Source organism: Denticeps clupeoides, chromosome 15, assembly GCF_900700375.1.
Source record: "Denticeps clupeoides chromosome 15, fDenClu1.1, whole genome shotgun sequence".
Taxonomy (NCBI): domain Eukaryota; kingdom Metazoa; phylum Chordata; class Actinopteri; order Clupeiformes; family Denticipitidae; genus Denticeps; species Denticeps clupeoides.
The window spans coordinates 9,153,551-9,168,896 of record NC_041721.1 but is presented as its reverse complement, the minus strand read 5'-3'; the positions used below and the strand labels follow the sequence as shown (position 1 = coordinate 9,168,896).

Sequence of the window (15,346 nt, the reverse complement as noted above, 5' to 3'; positions counted from 1 at the left end):
TTTTTTTTTCTCGTTATTCCAGGTGATTTTAAACCCGCACATCACACACAAACCAAACTTCATTAAAGTTATGTAGTGTTTATGTTATCACCACTCACCAGCGAATTTAAATCTCCACCCATGACGATTTGACTGTTTTTGAAAGTTTTTTTTTTTTTGAGAATTTGGCTTTGACAGGATAATCACTGTGACCACAACGCCGGTTTCTGGGTTCATAACTGACTTTGCCTCCAAGCTGTTTGCTGAAAGGAGCCTGTAGCTCATTTAATGAGGACATTGAGATTTTTTTTTTTTTTTTTTTTAACTCGTGCGAGGAGCACCTTTGTTGTCATGGCAAAGTGCCATTGGCCCCCCAAAGTCCTTTGATGGTTGCTTCACTGTGGCCCTCCACGCACCAAAAAACTCCTAAAGAATCGTGACTGGGATGGATTAAAGGAGAAGAATGGAGGTGAAGGCTTTGAAGGCACCTTTTTCTTTTTATCGCCCCTGTCAAACTTCGGAGAACATCTGAAGGAGATTTTTGGGGAGAAATGCAGAGATTGTTTTTTACCTCCGCTTTTGCTTTTAAAGCAAGAAAGCATGCGGTGAGCTTGAATAACAATGAAAGTAGGGGGGAGAGAACGAGGTCACGATTCTGCAAGATTCTGTACAACTTTGAGGAAGTTTATGGATTTTGTTTAAATAAAAAATGACAGGCTTGCTCAGTCTTTATTTTGTATTCCAAACTGTTGAAATAATTGATGATTATTCCCTTTTTTTAGAAATGGCGTCTTGGTTGGTGCTAGGGCTGCTGCTGTATTCCTGCGCCTGCGAATCAGTTGCTGAGAACCGCAGGACCTTCAGCTCCAAGACTGCCATCAACAACGTGGTCCAGGACCCCGAGACTGGTCGTCTGTATGTGGGCGCGGTCAATTTCATCTACCAGCTTGACCAAGCCTTAAATCAGGAGAGCTCCTTGGAGACTGGGCCCAGAAAAGACAACCCTCAGTGCACCCCTCCCATTACTCCTTCCTGTCCGGACCCCAAGAGCATGGACAATCACAACAAGCTGCTCCTGGTCCACTCCACTAATGGGAGCCTGGTGGTCTGCGGGAGCCTCTTCAGAGGCATCTGTTTTCTGGTCAACCTCACCAACATAAACCAGGTCCTCTTCTACAGTGACAGCAAAGGTGAGAAGACCTACGTGGCCAGCACTGAGGAGAGCATGTCTGTGGTGGGCATCATGTCCACCTACACCTATGAGAGAGACAATCGGACGTTTGTCGTCTTTTTGGTGGCCAAGGGCTGCAACTCTTTTGATGGCTCCAAACTCATTAGCACCCGCGTGCTGCAGGACTACAAGGACTGGGTCGTGTTTGAGAACGTGGTGGAGACGTCCACCGTGCAGGCGGGGCCTTTCATGCAGCGATACTTGCACAATTTTCGCTATGTCTTCAAGGACAGTAGCTTCGTCTACTTCCTGTTTTCACGCACTACGGGGATGGGCGACAAGGTCAACTTCACCTTTGTGGCTCGCATGTGCGAGAAGGACAGTCACTATTATTCCTACACGGAACTGCAGCTCAACTGCAGTGCCAGCAACAAGTACAACAAGATCCAGGCAGCGTATGTCGAAGCTGTGGGCCAGGAACTGGCCCAGAACATGAGTGCCTCAGGCCAGTATGGCCTCGTCATGCCTTCAGAAAAAGTTGTGTTTGCTGTTTTCAGCTCTGATGATGACAGTTCGTCCTCGGCGCTCTGTCTCTACCCTCTCCGCCTCATTGACAGCAAACTGAAAAAAGTCATCAGTGCCTGCTACAACAACAAGGGCAAAAGCACGAGTGGAGAAGTGGCAGTCTACACTCCGTACACTGGCAGGGAGGACAACCCATGTACTAAAAATGAGGTTTGTCGCCAGTTTTTTTTTTTTTTTTTTTTTTTTTTTTGTTGTTCTTACTCTTTCACTTCAACATGACATTTGCACCATTTTTTTTCAGACTATATTTACATTACACACACATTGCATAAAAATTAAGAAAACCATATCTGGAATTTTTGGCATCAGCTCTGCTGTTGAAAGAACTTTCCTCAGTTTTAAATGACACACAACACAAAAAACAACCAACTTCCTACTCGCCATCATGCACCGCACTAAACATCAAACAAACGTCACAGTCGAAATGAAATATTTATATTGATCTTTATATTATATCCATTCAGGCTTAACATGAATTAATTGCACAGTATTTCTTTTAGTTTACATTTTAGTCTTAATTCTGGGACTAATTGAATCATTATAAGGATAATCTGTCACTAGATAAAACTTTAATTTTAGCTTTCAAATGGGTGTGTTAGCTTTTGTAGTGATTTATTGATTATTCACTTGACAGCCTCGTATTAGAGTACTTAGGGTGGAAAGTTTAATTGAAAGTTTCTGCCTGGTCAAATTGAGCACTGAATGTGATTTTTTTCCTGCTTTGTTACTTTGCTCGAATTTGGAGTGGTGTTGCAGACATTGTAGGATCAGAAAAAATCCATGACAAATCAACAAAAAAGTTCATCTGTTACTGTGTGCTTCACAGTATAACCAGAAAGACATGGCGGAGAACTTTAAATGCGGCGATGAGTTCCTGCCCTCCCCACTCGCTGGTAAAGCAGAGTTTGGGCTCAGTACCAAAGAGGTGTACACCAGGACCGGCCTCCTCACCGCCATCGCCGTCTCTGTGGAGAACCAGCACACCGTAGCGTTCCTGGGCACCAAAGGTGGCGAGGTCTTTAAGGTGAGGCTGTCATTGCAGGACGGGTTGACAGCAACACTTAACTCACTTTGAACTTTCCACTTTGGCCTTGCAGGTGCATATGACTGGCAGTCCTTATCACTATGGCAAGGTTTCCGGGGACAACGCAGGGGAGCGGATTAATAAAAACCTTCTCTTTGACAAGGACCAGAGTCACCTCTATATCACCTCAAAGAACACGGTAAGGACAACAAGGACACTGATTATCTTATAGATCCTGCTTCCAGTTCACACAACAACACCAGTGAATCCAGTAAATGCCTAAATGGTCTAGATGCAATAACAATAATCAAGCATGTAACAAGAAAAGGCCGCATGCTAATTATATGTATCTTTGTGAAGGAGAGAGAACTATCCACCAGACCATTTTTGGTGGTTATTTATTTCTTACACTCAGAACATGAACATGAAGTGTTTTTATAAACAAAGATTCCAATTGGAGGTGCCTGTAGTGCTTATTCTTCTTCTGGATGTTTTAAGTCCACAACCAAATCAGACGTAAAGAGAGATGTAATTTAAGCATTTTAATTGGCAAACTGTGTCTTTCACATTCAAACTACGCCCCTGAATTTTCTCAATTATGCGGCAGAAATTATGAAAAGATGCATCCTGCATTTGTCAGTATTTATCCTTGGCTAACCCCTGTGTGTGGTAGATTACAAAGGTACCGGTGCAGATGTGCCACTTAAAGACCGATTGCCAGTCTTGCATGTCACTGAGAGACCCCTACTGTGGCTGGTGTGTGCTGGAGGGCAAGTGAGTGGTTTTTCTTTTATGTGTTCATCCATTCAAAATGCAAATTGATTAAACCTAAGTGAACATTTTAGAAATGTCCAGGAACTATACAGCTTTAACAAAGAACATGTAATGTTGCACAAAAAGAAGTAATTTAGCTGGTCTACAGGCCTGTCACTGTAGGGATTTTAGATCTTTTTAACTGAGGATGCCAGATATGTCCTCAGGGAAGCAGCCAAACAAGATAGCCCTCATCTTAGGAAAGCAGACCACCTTAGGCCCATCAGGCCGTCTGTCTATCCATCTGTTCCTTCTAGTTGGACTGGATGTGCAGTGTAACCAAGTAGTATTGCAAAGTTAGTATTTAGGTTGGACTTGGCTCAGTTAAGGATTGAGATGAATTATTACTGGAGGTTATCCAGTCACCTAAGGTCATTTTAATTAATCAAAAGGAGTGTCTATTCAAAGATTTATTAAACCTCCAGGACCACTGGCTGATGGGAATGCTTTCTCATCCAGGTGCTCCCGGAAGTCAGAATGTAAGAGAGGTGAGGAGACAAATGTCTGGCTGTGGAGTCCAAAGCAGCAGTGTGTGACCATCCATGCTTTCCAGCCACCCAACCTCAGCTGCAAAATGACAGGGGAGGTAATCTCACTTTCTCTCTCTCTCACTCTCTCTCTCACACACACACACACACACACACACACAACCACCCTCCTTCACTCCCTCCCTCCATCCCCTGTCTCTCACAGAGAAACACACACTCGGAGAGGAAACTGTAATCTGTTCATTGTGCTGACTTCATCGCTTTAGTAATGCTTTGATCCCTTTCAACACGAGGGGGAGAAATTTTGGAGAGAGTTTTCTGTGATTTCATCCGGAAATATATACGCTATACCATGCATACTCACACACACTCTTATATAGTACACTTACACAAAAGTTGGTTGATGCAGCTTTCTTTGGATGACATAATTCTTGTATTATTTTCTTTCCATGTGTAATGCTTTTTAACAAGAACATGTATTGCAAGTTTGCATTTAATTTGTCTTGTCTGCATCATTAATTAATTATGTATTTTAGTATTATTATGTATTTAGTATATAGTATATTTGATAGCAAAAAATTGACAATCAAATTTTAGTTCACTTCAGACTGAATGAAAATCAGCCAATGATTGACTAATTTGTCAAAATGGCATTTACTTTGCTTAGTTCATTGACTGACCACTTTTGTGCCAGACTATTTTGACTGACACATACAGATTTGCACAAATAAAGACACAAAAATGTCCACATCGCCTAATAAACATATGCATCCTTGTCTGAAGCGGTCGTCTGCGTATGCAGCGCTGTCATGACTGCAGACTTTTAAGCATTAGTCTAATTATCGAGCGTCCATTTAACGCTTCATGCCACAGCCCTCTGCAAACCTTAAATTAACTTTCTGGGTCACTTCTGATTAATGAGGGGATCTTATTTAAGCATCCCTGCTGCAAAGCAGGTAGTCTGATTACGGAGCCGCAGGTCCCCATGGGCGTCTGTTTACTTCCCACTAGTTTTCATGCTATTATCTCTGAGCTTTTTATTAATGGGGACGGTTAAACACAGGTTTTTAGATTTTAGGAAGGCTTTGCCTGCTGATTAATGGCCGCTAATGCACCCTGGACCAACTTGTATGTCCAATGTCTGTCCAGGTGAACATGGACATTCCAGCCCTGCCTAAGCTGAATGGGCTTGAGCTTGCTTGTGATTTTGGGCAAAGCAGAGAAATTGCACAAGTGAGAAACACACGTGTCACATGCAAGCTGCCGCAACCTTACTTAATCCCACCCACTCCTGTGGATCAAGGTGAGGGACTCGCCACGAGCCGTGTGCTGTTCAGTATGCATTAAATAATATATATCATTGAATAATTACTTTATTGTTTACATGTGATCATTATACATTTTTAGTATGTGCTCTCTGAATAAAAATGGTTTTGCAGATTTGTATTACATGCACTCATATTCCCACATTTAAGCAGTTGGTGTCTCTCTCTCTGGCAGATTTCGTGGCCATAGAAATTAAAATCCTGGTGGGGGATGGGATAGAGGTGACCTCCAGTGAGTTTCACTTCTACGACTGTGCCGCAGTGGTGAAGAGCTCTGAGAACGCTCCGTGAGTAGTGGCCCCAGCAACATTTCAAAAGTGAAAGTGATTCAAATCACTCTGTGTAATGAAATTAAACCCCCCCTGCTTACACACATCACCTATTGTGAGCAGTCCACCCTAACTACCTTTTAAAATGGAAAGTTTTTACCTTCTGTCCTGTGATTGGCTGTGTTTCAGGTGTATAACGTGTGTCACCAGTAAGTGGGGCTGTCAATGGAACACTCAGGACCACATCTGCAGTGACAGTGACAAGTCTGTGTCTGGAAGTCACATCATCAGAAACCAGCAGGTGAAAGCAAGCTGAACGCTAGTACACTTCAAAAGCCAAAAGTTTGCACACACCAACTGTATAGAAGTTATGGCGACAACAATGGAGGCCATTTTGACGAATATGGTACTGTATACAGATTTTTTTTTTTTTTTTTTTTTGGTTGAGAGAAAACAGAGTGAAATTCTGTTGTCACAGCAAAAGTGCACGGCATTGTCAAAATAGTCAAAGTAAGAGTTATTTGTGTTGTGCGGAGTCAAGTTCTGCAGTGACAATCAGCAGTGAGTAATCAGCAGAAAAATACTTTTACTCATTTTTTCTAAAAGGAGAATAAAGTTTTAGTAAACAATTTGGGGAGTGCCGTATTGTTACTTCCTTTCCAATTTTCAGACAATATAGCTTCTTTTTTTTCTTCCCCTTTTCCATTTAACATTTTGCCACGGTCGTATACTCTGTATGGCTTTGATAGTATTTTTTTTTTTTTTTTTTCCCCACAGGGGGAGAGTTGCCCTCAGTTTGAGAACCCGAATCCGCTTCTCATTCCAGTGGGCCACAAAACACCAATCTCTTTTCAGGGGAAAAACCTGGACGTCTACACGGTAAATGCTCCTTGAGGTGTGCTGTGGTTTTGCACTGTGTTCACTGCGGTTTATTTTCCAATCAGAAGACTGAACGCAATCGCTTGAGATTAAATAGTCACACAGTTCAGCAGGCAGATTAGACCAACGGGGGAAGCAAAAACAAGAAATTCTCCAAATAGGCTGAAGGTCAGCATACAATTACAAGAATGTGCGGTGCATCCATGGCGCACACTTGTTTTTCCAGCACAATCCAAAATGGATTGAGATCAGGGGAATTTAGAGGTCAAGTCAGCATCTTCAACTCTGTCATTTCACAGTGCAACACCTTTTTGACCTGTAGTCATCTTCACTCCCCACACATGCCAGTAAACAATCAAATTCAAGAATTAAAAAAAAAATTCTTATCTTCTTTTTTTTCTTCTTTTTGTGGATTGACTGCCCCAACTTGACAGACAGTGATCCCTGTTTTGGACTTCACTTTGATAATGATCTTTGTTACTCCACACAGGACAGGAACTTTAAAATCGGAACCAGCCTCATGAAGCAGGAGGAAGAGATGCTTTCAGGCACTGGGTCAGAATACAGTTTTAAAGGATATGAGGTCAGTTTTAAACAATACATTTTTGCTGAACAGCTACTCCTCTTGGGCTTTAAAACCATGTCTTAATATATATGCCAAAATGAACAACATTTAAATGCATTTTTTTAATTAAATAAAACATTATTTGCATCTTTTTATTTAGATTACTTTATTAGAGGTATCAAAAGAGCTATTTAGAGTTTTTTTTACATGGTGTTTTACCCCCTTTCTACACTTCTAAACAGCTTGACCCCCAACCTGGCAATATCTGAATGTTGTCAAATTCTCAATGTCACTTTTTTGTGATTTAAATGCAAAGTTAAATCATGTTTGTGTTCATGTAAAATCCGTAAAATAGTTTTGTTGTTGACATGTTGCTTGCAGAATGCTCCATTATTAGTAGCTTTATTGGCAGTTTTAAAATATATCTTTATATAACTCTTTTAAGTGGTAGTCAAAAAAAATATATATATTGGTTTTGATCATGTGGCTGAGTGCATTTGAGAGTCCTGATCCTTGAATACCAGGTAAATGCATTCAGTGTTTGTACCTTATAGCCTTTTCGCTGCAAAATTCTACTACCTAAAATGTAAACATTCAGTATTATGCTTCTTCTTCCTGTACTTTATCATCTTTGTCACCAATCGATCTATTTTTTACACACTGAGACAGTCACTGACTGTGTGATGTTCAAGGCTATTGAGCCTCTTTTCGTTGCACCACCCCTGGCAGCACTATTCTCCACAGGTACAGAAAATAATTGGGCCCTGATCAAATGCACATCGCATTGTGAGTCTGCACCACGCTTCCAGAGTGCCTAGGGTGTGCCGCACAGTCCGTCAGCATACCTTGCCCAGTCTCATAGTCCTCTTGCCTGTGTGCATGTGTGTCATTTGTGTGCTGTCTCTCTATCTCCTCAGTTTGCCTTTGATAAAACTCAAGAGGTGAACGTGTCGTTCCATATAAAGGACACCGAGACGGATAAGAAGATTGACAGCACTCTCAAAGGTGAGAGTGAAGGAAGGAAGCCACTGCCCCACCCCTTCACGCTACACTTCATCTTTTTGACACTGATATTTTAGGAACTGCTTGTCAGGATTGTGACTGCGGTAAATGACAAGTCAAGACAGCCATAACAGGGAAAATAGGAACTGTCATGCAATTAACGTGTCCTGTATCAATTAGAAAAAAATGAAACTTCACTTCAAATTTTTTAATCAAAGCCATTTTCTCCCTCAGAATTTAGGTCAGTCTCATATATATAAAAAAACAATAATTTTTTTTTCCCAGTGTGTTGTGATTCTTTTGATTACCAGAGGAGGTCCTGGGGGTTTTTGGTTTTTACCCAGTTCTTCTTTGCATTAGAGCTCATCTCAGGCAGACTGTGTAGGGAGTTTCCTGTGCACAGACCTCATTATCAGAGTGTGATTAAGCGAGACCTACTTTGGAAAAGCAGAGGGTTCATGACTGAGTACGTTTCATATAAATATTGGCAGGTTGCCATTTATTAGTCGATACCTAGACTGTTCCTGTTGAAAATGGATCAGTAGAACCGGCTTCCGTATCCAGTTTCTCTCATGAAAATAACCAGTCTAAAGCAGGTTTCTTATAGAAAATGGGACTCTAAAAGAATGAGTTTAAACACTTATTACGTCTTACCCATAAAACCAGTTCATGAAACATGATGCATCAATTCAAACCTATTATCAATTTGACCTTTCCTAATCTGAGGAGCAAGCTTATCATTGGTCATTAGTTGAGATTTTGGTACATTGTTATTAGAATGTGAACCATTTGTATTTCATGGCGTGTTGATTGAATCCAGTCTCGTACCTCATTTATGGGAGGTTAGCATGATCTCCCCATTTTGTTACATGTTTTATTCTGGATTCTGTGATTTCCTACTGCTGTCCAAAGGCATGTGAATTGATTAATTTATAGGCATGAGTGAATGTGTGTGTGTGTGTGTGTGTGCTCTGAGTAGGACTAAGCGCTTATGGTATTTTGGATTTTTACACATTAAAGTTTAAAAAAAAAAAAAACACTATCAGGGATCAGCGCGTAATTAGCAGCAATGTCTACATTTCCTGTTAAAAAACTGCTGTGCCTTATTCCAGGCAGGGCTGCTTGCAGTTTTGTTGAGGTTTCATATTGCTAATGTTCCCCCACTCACCTTTTCCACAAACGGGTCAGACCAACAGCTTGTTCTTTGTCTTGTTCACTTTTTTTTTTTTTTCGCATTAGGCTAAATTTCTGTAGAAAATCCAGAATTTGTCCTTGTCCTGGTAACTGATATGGAAAACAAAATCCAACCCGGACAGTCTCCACGTTTGTTCCTGAAGCAGAGGGTTTGATGAGGTGCGAACACCACTCATGTTGTGTAGTCGTTTCGAACAGGTTGTGTAATAGGGTAAGGTGTAGTTTGGCGAATTTGTGACTGACGCGTAACGTGGGGAGTCTTGTTTTTATGGCGTGTTTTCATTGCGTAGGGTGGCGAGGGTTGTTTGACGGTGGGCTGAAGTCTGGGGATTCCTTTGTAGAGTACTTTGATGGGCTGGACTTGTGAATGTGAATGTTTTTCTGCTTGTTTAGTGCTTTGTTTTAGGCTTTATGGTGGGGAGTTTTACGGTTTAGACTGTTGTGATGGACTGTAGTTTTGTGAGTGTTGCTTTTTGCTATTAGTAAATGTTGTATTTTTTGTATTTTGATGCTTTAGTATGTTGAAAGTTGCTATTATTTGTTGTGACTCTTTTTCTCTTCTGTTCCAGTGGTGCTGTACAACTGCTCTGTGGGCCGTGAAGACTGCAGCTTGTGTAAAAATGCTGATGTCAAGTACAGTTGCGTGTGGTGTGCCACAACCAGCTCCTGCGTCTACCAAGAGCTCTGCACACTGGACGAGGCGAAGCAGTGCCCTGCGCCCAAAATTACTGATGTGAGAAACGCACACACACACTCGCACACAAATACAATCTCACTATGAATACTCTCTTTCTCCGCCTCATGCTCCATCGGTCCCCTCTACCCATCCCCGATGGGAGATCAGGTATCTCATTTTTCTGTCCTTCAGAAGGCTGCTGAATGCTCCAGGGAGTCCCTAGATTTGGAAATCCGAGTCCATGTGTTTATGGAATACAGACACACACAGAAATCTGCCCCTAAATCCCTGTGGATATGCCGTGAGCTACTCAAAACATGTCTAACGCTGCTTATCTTCTTGCACCCCTCACTCCCAGATCACCCCTCGCTTCGGCCCGATGAACGGGAACATCGCAGTCACCATACGAGGCTCCAACCTGGGTATTAAAAAGGAGGATATTAATCGAATCGAGGTGGCAGGGGAGCCTTGTGTTCACCAGGAGGAAAAGTACTCAGTCTCCACCAGGTGAATAACGCATGAGGTTTATATGGGATTTCAGAGGTTATTAACAAAGAGTATTTCTTTAAACAAAAATATTTCAATAGTTTTTCATGCTGGTTGGTAGACTGTAACACTTTAAATTAATCACTGAAATACTAATATAAAACATATCAGTTCAGTCTTTTGCACTACTAATGTTGTGAAGATTACTTTGGAAATGTAATGTTATTACAAGTTAACATATTTAAAGTGTAATTGGAGTGTAATTATTTCAATTACTATTAAGGTAAGGTAATTATATTTGATTACTTTTTGATTACTTTTGTAAAATATATTTTTTCTTTTTTCAAATTGCTTGTTGGTAGACTACCACTTTAAATTAGTCACTGAAAAACTAATATAGCATACAGCAGTTCATTCTTTTTCACCACCAATGTTGGGAACATAACTTTGGAAATCTAATGTTATTAATTCAGTTACTATTAAAGTATCTAATTTCTTGTTTTTGAACCTTGTCAATGTTTACCTTATATAGCAACACTAAACAATGACTACTACCAAACACCTTTCAATATATAACTAAACATTATTATAGATCAGTTTAATGAAGATACTATAACAGCCACCACAAGGTCAGACATCAGGCCTCATTTTACTGCAAGATCATAGTTATAAACCATTGCTAAATCAAAACCGTAACATTCAAGAGCATTGAATAACATAAGGAACTTTATGGTACCTCTGCCAATCTTACCTCCATCCCGGTAAACCAGCACCCCTTTTCTGTCAAATCTGGCAGGTGATAATTACACCTTTTCCACCAGTAACTAATTGCAGATTAAAAAAATAAATGACATAATTACATGATGTAACGTCTTACTCCCAAATGTTGCTGTTATGTTTTGTCACATATTTTAATTTTTACTTTTAAGGTTTTCCACGTTTCTGCACAATCCAGTTTGTTTTTGTTTGCAATATTACTAACACATTAATTTATGTCTGTGTTTAGTGTGGTATGCAAGATTGGTCCTGTGCGCAGGCCTCTTGCATTGGAAATGCCAGTGGAAGATTCCAAGGAGGGCGAGGTGAAGGTTGAGTTGAAGGATGGACGAGTGGGCACATCTAACTTCTTCTTCAAATACCAGGTAGTCACGTACTTCACTCACATGGCCATAGGAGATCAAATCCAATTTACTTTGATTTGCCCCTCTCAGTTCATAAAATTGTATTGGATCAATATCAGTAATGTGTACCACCATATATGATATTGTATAAAATATTATTTATGTTAACAAATGCTAGACTGGACACTTGAGATATAGACATATTATGACAGATTAGGTGGAAGGTGCCCAAGACTTCAGGGAACCACACAGCACAATGTCCAGTTCACATTTCCGATGTGAATAGACTATGAGTAGAAGCTTTGTACCTGCCTTCTCGTTTCCTCCTGCAGCACAGAGCACAGAGCACTGAGACAAGGCTCTTGCTGTGGTGACTGGGGTCTTTCCTTGCCATAGCTTCCTTGAAGATTTGTCTGGTTGGGCAGTTTATGGCCTTGTAATGTACCAATACCATACAATGCCATTAAACATTGTGATATTATTTCTGATATCTTCTGATTGCAGAAAGAAGTTCTTTAGTAAGAGCAGTAGGACACACATCAATGTTTCACACACATGGTCACACCTGATGTGCCAAATCTCTGTGCAGATGGGGGACAGATGGAGTGTGAGAATGAGCCCTGTGCCCCTGAGAGCCCCAGTCTCAGCTCTTGTCCCCCTCACTTCTCAACACTGCCCCCTAGAGGAGTCACTGAAACCCATTATGTTTATCGCCTACTTAACCACTAGACCTTGGGGGATTTCTAAAGCATTCTGATCAAAGCTTGACATGTGGGAGATGTGGGGACACAAGAACATGTTGTCTCTTCTCCAGTTTTTCCCTTGTGAGGACTGTTTCCATGTTCTGAGCTGTGCTTTGCTTCCAATACTGCTGCAGCTTTGTAGATCGCGAAGTCTGATTTTTAAATATTTTTTTGCATTACAAATAGTGTCTCAGTGGAGATGCCAGCACTGGAGTAGGAATGTGTGCCTGTGTGTTACACTCATGCATCATTAGAAACAGAGACTTGAGTGTAATCTCATGTGTCATGTACACTGTTCTGTTGCCTCTCCAGAATCCCAAGCCAAAGAGTGTCACCCCAGGCAAAGGCCCTGCAGCGGGAGGAACAGTCATCACCATTTCCGGCACCCACCTGGACACAGCCAGCAAGGAAGACATCAGCATCAGTATAGGAGGCGTCCCGTGCACAGTGTGAGTACCTGCATAACTTTCTTAAGGGTGTGTGTGCTCATGTTGCCAAATTTAAAATCAGTTAGAGCGGTTATTCACATTTTCAAACATTAAACATAATGAAACTTAACACTCTCTGAACTGTCAAGACCTTTGCCAGAGTGCAGATGTGGGAGGAGTGTTGGTGTTTGTGGGGATTATATCTCACTGCAACCTGTTGTGACCTAAGGAAGGTGGTGGTGGTGTGTTTCTTTTTAGTTTATCATTCGGTACAGAACTCACCTGCAAAACAGGAGCCTATAAAGGCCAGCGAATTCCATCGGAATTGCTGATTGTCACACTGAAGTACGGGAAGAACACCTCCATAGATGTCTCGGACAACACCTTCCAGTATTCTGAGAACCCCAAAATGCAGGAGTACAGTCCCAGAGACAGCTTTGTGTGGTGAGGGGTGCCATGAACCATAGACACGTTTACTAGAACCATTTATATTGACTTAGTATTTTTTATCACATAGTAAGTTTGGTTATAGTACTCTGCAACTGACATGCTTGTTTTCTGGTGCAGCGGAGGCCGTAGGATCACCGTGTCTGGAGCTGGATTTGACCTCATTCAGGAAGTGTCAATGGTGGTGGCCAGTACTGAGGACTCACCCACTCAGTCTGATTCAGTCAAGGTCTGGTCCCTATACAGCCGTAACTACTCACTAGAATTCCACACTCTAAAGAACGCATAATGAGTGGAGATAAGACTAAGTGAGGTTTGCTTTCAGTCTAATTCAAATAAGCTGTAGTGGCATCTAAACGGAAGAGTTGGCACAGAGTGGAGCCAGTGGTGAGAACAGAAGCCAAAAATGCAAATAACAGTGTAAACAGGCATAAATATCTATTCAAAAGTGCTAACATTTTCATAAAAAGTAAATCAATATTCTCAGAATTTTTTTTTTTTTTTTTTTTTTTTTTTTTTTTCTCCCCGCTTACTTTATAATAACCATGCAAAGGTCAGAATATATGACTGTTTATTTTATTTAAATATGGAGGCCTCACCACATGTTCCAACAGGACATACATGATCAAATTATGTCCCTTTTTTAGTCACTGATTTGACTTTAAACAAAAGCAATACACAAATCATTGCCAGAGAATGCATTTGAAATTGAAGACCAGTTGATCTTATTGGTCAAAAGTGGTGTTGCCGTTTTTTTGGCAGAAGTGAGGGTACAAAATTAAACTGGAATATGCAGCTTGCAAATAAAATAAAAGCAGAATCAAATGTTAAAAGGCTGGAAGGGTTTTTCTGTTATGTACCATATTGTTGTGGTATGGGTTAATAAGGTCTGGTTATTTTTAAGAAGAGATCCAATTTTTCCCCCCTCTCTCTCTCTCTTGCAGTTTGTTGAGAGAGCCACCTTTAAGAACGACTCCATGCTCGTCTTCCCCTCTCCACGTGTGAACGATTACCTTGATGTCCAGTCCCTGAAGACCACCCTCTACCTGGACAACCTAGCACTGGAGCTCCCAGCATTCTGCTACCACTCAGACCCCTTATTCAACAACCTCAGCAGCACACTCATCTCTGAGACGAGCATCATAAGTGTCACGGTGAGTCCTTTTCAGCTGACCATGATTTCCATTTCTTCTTTTTGCCGATCAAATATTAATGAAGCAGAACTGGAACAAGTTGTGTAACTCTTGCCTTTAATTGCAGTAAAAGGAGAGAGACCGAGAGAGTCATGCAGAAGTGTTTTACTATTAAATAAAATGGCTGCAACTGGGAGACAGGCGATGATCAGGAACACATTGCACACTACAGAAACAGCATCTCGTAACTATGATGATTGGAAAACAACCGGTACTAATCATTAGGCAAATGTGATATCGTGCAATCAGAGGGTAATACGCATTGAGGTCATTTTCTTCCATGCAGGAAGCATTAAATCAGCCTTTCAGTTGTGCTGAAATCGTTGAGTGATTTGAAATTGTCACTTCACAGTTTATCAGTGACTCTGAGAGATAAATCCTATTGTTCGTGTCTTTATATTTTGGAATCTATTCTCAGAATGGAAGACACCACCACATTCATTAAACGCCCTTATCCGGAGTGATCCTACAATCAGTAGTTACAGGGACAGTCGCCCTGGAGACATTGTCTTTCTCAGGGACACAATGGTAGTAAGTGGGGTTTGAACCCGTGGCGAGCGTCTAACCCACTAGGCTACAACCACCCGGCAGGCTTGCACCCCAGGCTTCAACTTCACCTGCAGGAATGTGTGATGTTTCAGTGGTTGAATGTGTTCCTTCCTCAAGTCTTGATGTGTTAGAACTGCTCTGTGAGATGTATCCTGTTGGAGACGTTTGATGGTCAGATTCAGTAGTTTAAAATACTGTACCTGATTCTACCACAGTTGATGTACAGCTCAGAATTTTCCGTTCATGAGCAATTACACTTATGAGTTACGTTTATGAAAAGGTTGTGATCAGACGAAATTTCTACATCATGCAGAATGCATAGCAGTTTTTTATTTTGAAATGCGTTCATTTCAAAGTGTGCATGACAGCTGTCAGTCCTTGCTATGGACTCCTCCCACTTTAAAGTTAA

At 41.1% G+C, this 15,346-nt stretch overlaps 1 protein-coding gene across 2 annotated transcripts in view; it reads left to right on the top strand.

The window, feature by feature from the left end:
• LOC114764629 (plexin-B2-like) overlaps nucleotides 1-15,346 on the top strand; it is an 86,828-nt gene that overhangs the window by 51,984 nt on the left and 19,498 nt on the right. For both annotated transcript variants that reach the window (XM_028954417.1, XM_028954416.1), the window contains exons 3-20: nucleotides 762-1,885; nucleotides 2,562-2,759; nucleotides 2,833-2,958; nucleotides 3,433-3,533; nucleotides 4,032-4,158; nucleotides 5,210-5,363; nucleotides 5,561-5,672; nucleotides 5,844-5,955; nucleotides 6,432-6,533; nucleotides 7,024-7,116; nucleotides 8,016-8,103; nucleotides 9,864-10,027; nucleotides 10,329-10,477; nucleotides 11,463-11,598; nucleotides 12,633-12,769; nucleotides 13,007-13,192; nucleotides 13,316-13,424; nucleotides 14,140-14,349. In XM_028954417.1, coding sequence (XP_028810250.1) covers nucleotides 762-1,885; nucleotides 2,562-2,759; nucleotides 2,833-2,958; nucleotides 3,433-3,533; nucleotides 4,032-4,158; nucleotides 5,210-5,363; nucleotides 5,561-5,672; nucleotides 5,844-5,955; nucleotides 6,432-6,533; nucleotides 7,024-7,116; nucleotides 8,016-8,103; nucleotides 9,864-10,027; nucleotides 10,329-10,477; nucleotides 11,463-11,598; nucleotides 12,633-12,769; nucleotides 13,007-13,192; nucleotides 13,316-13,424; nucleotides 14,140-14,349 — 3,428 coding nt within the window. The remainder of the gene's footprint in view (nucleotides 1-761; nucleotides 1,886-2,561; nucleotides 2,760-2,832; nucleotides 2,959-3,432; nucleotides 3,534-4,031; nucleotides 4,159-5,209; nucleotides 5,364-5,560; nucleotides 5,673-5,843; nucleotides 5,956-6,431; nucleotides 6,534-7,023; nucleotides 7,117-8,015; nucleotides 8,104-9,863; nucleotides 10,028-10,328; nucleotides 10,478-11,462; nucleotides 11,599-12,632; nucleotides 12,770-13,006; nucleotides 13,193-13,315; nucleotides 13,425-14,139; nucleotides 14,350-15,346) is intronic.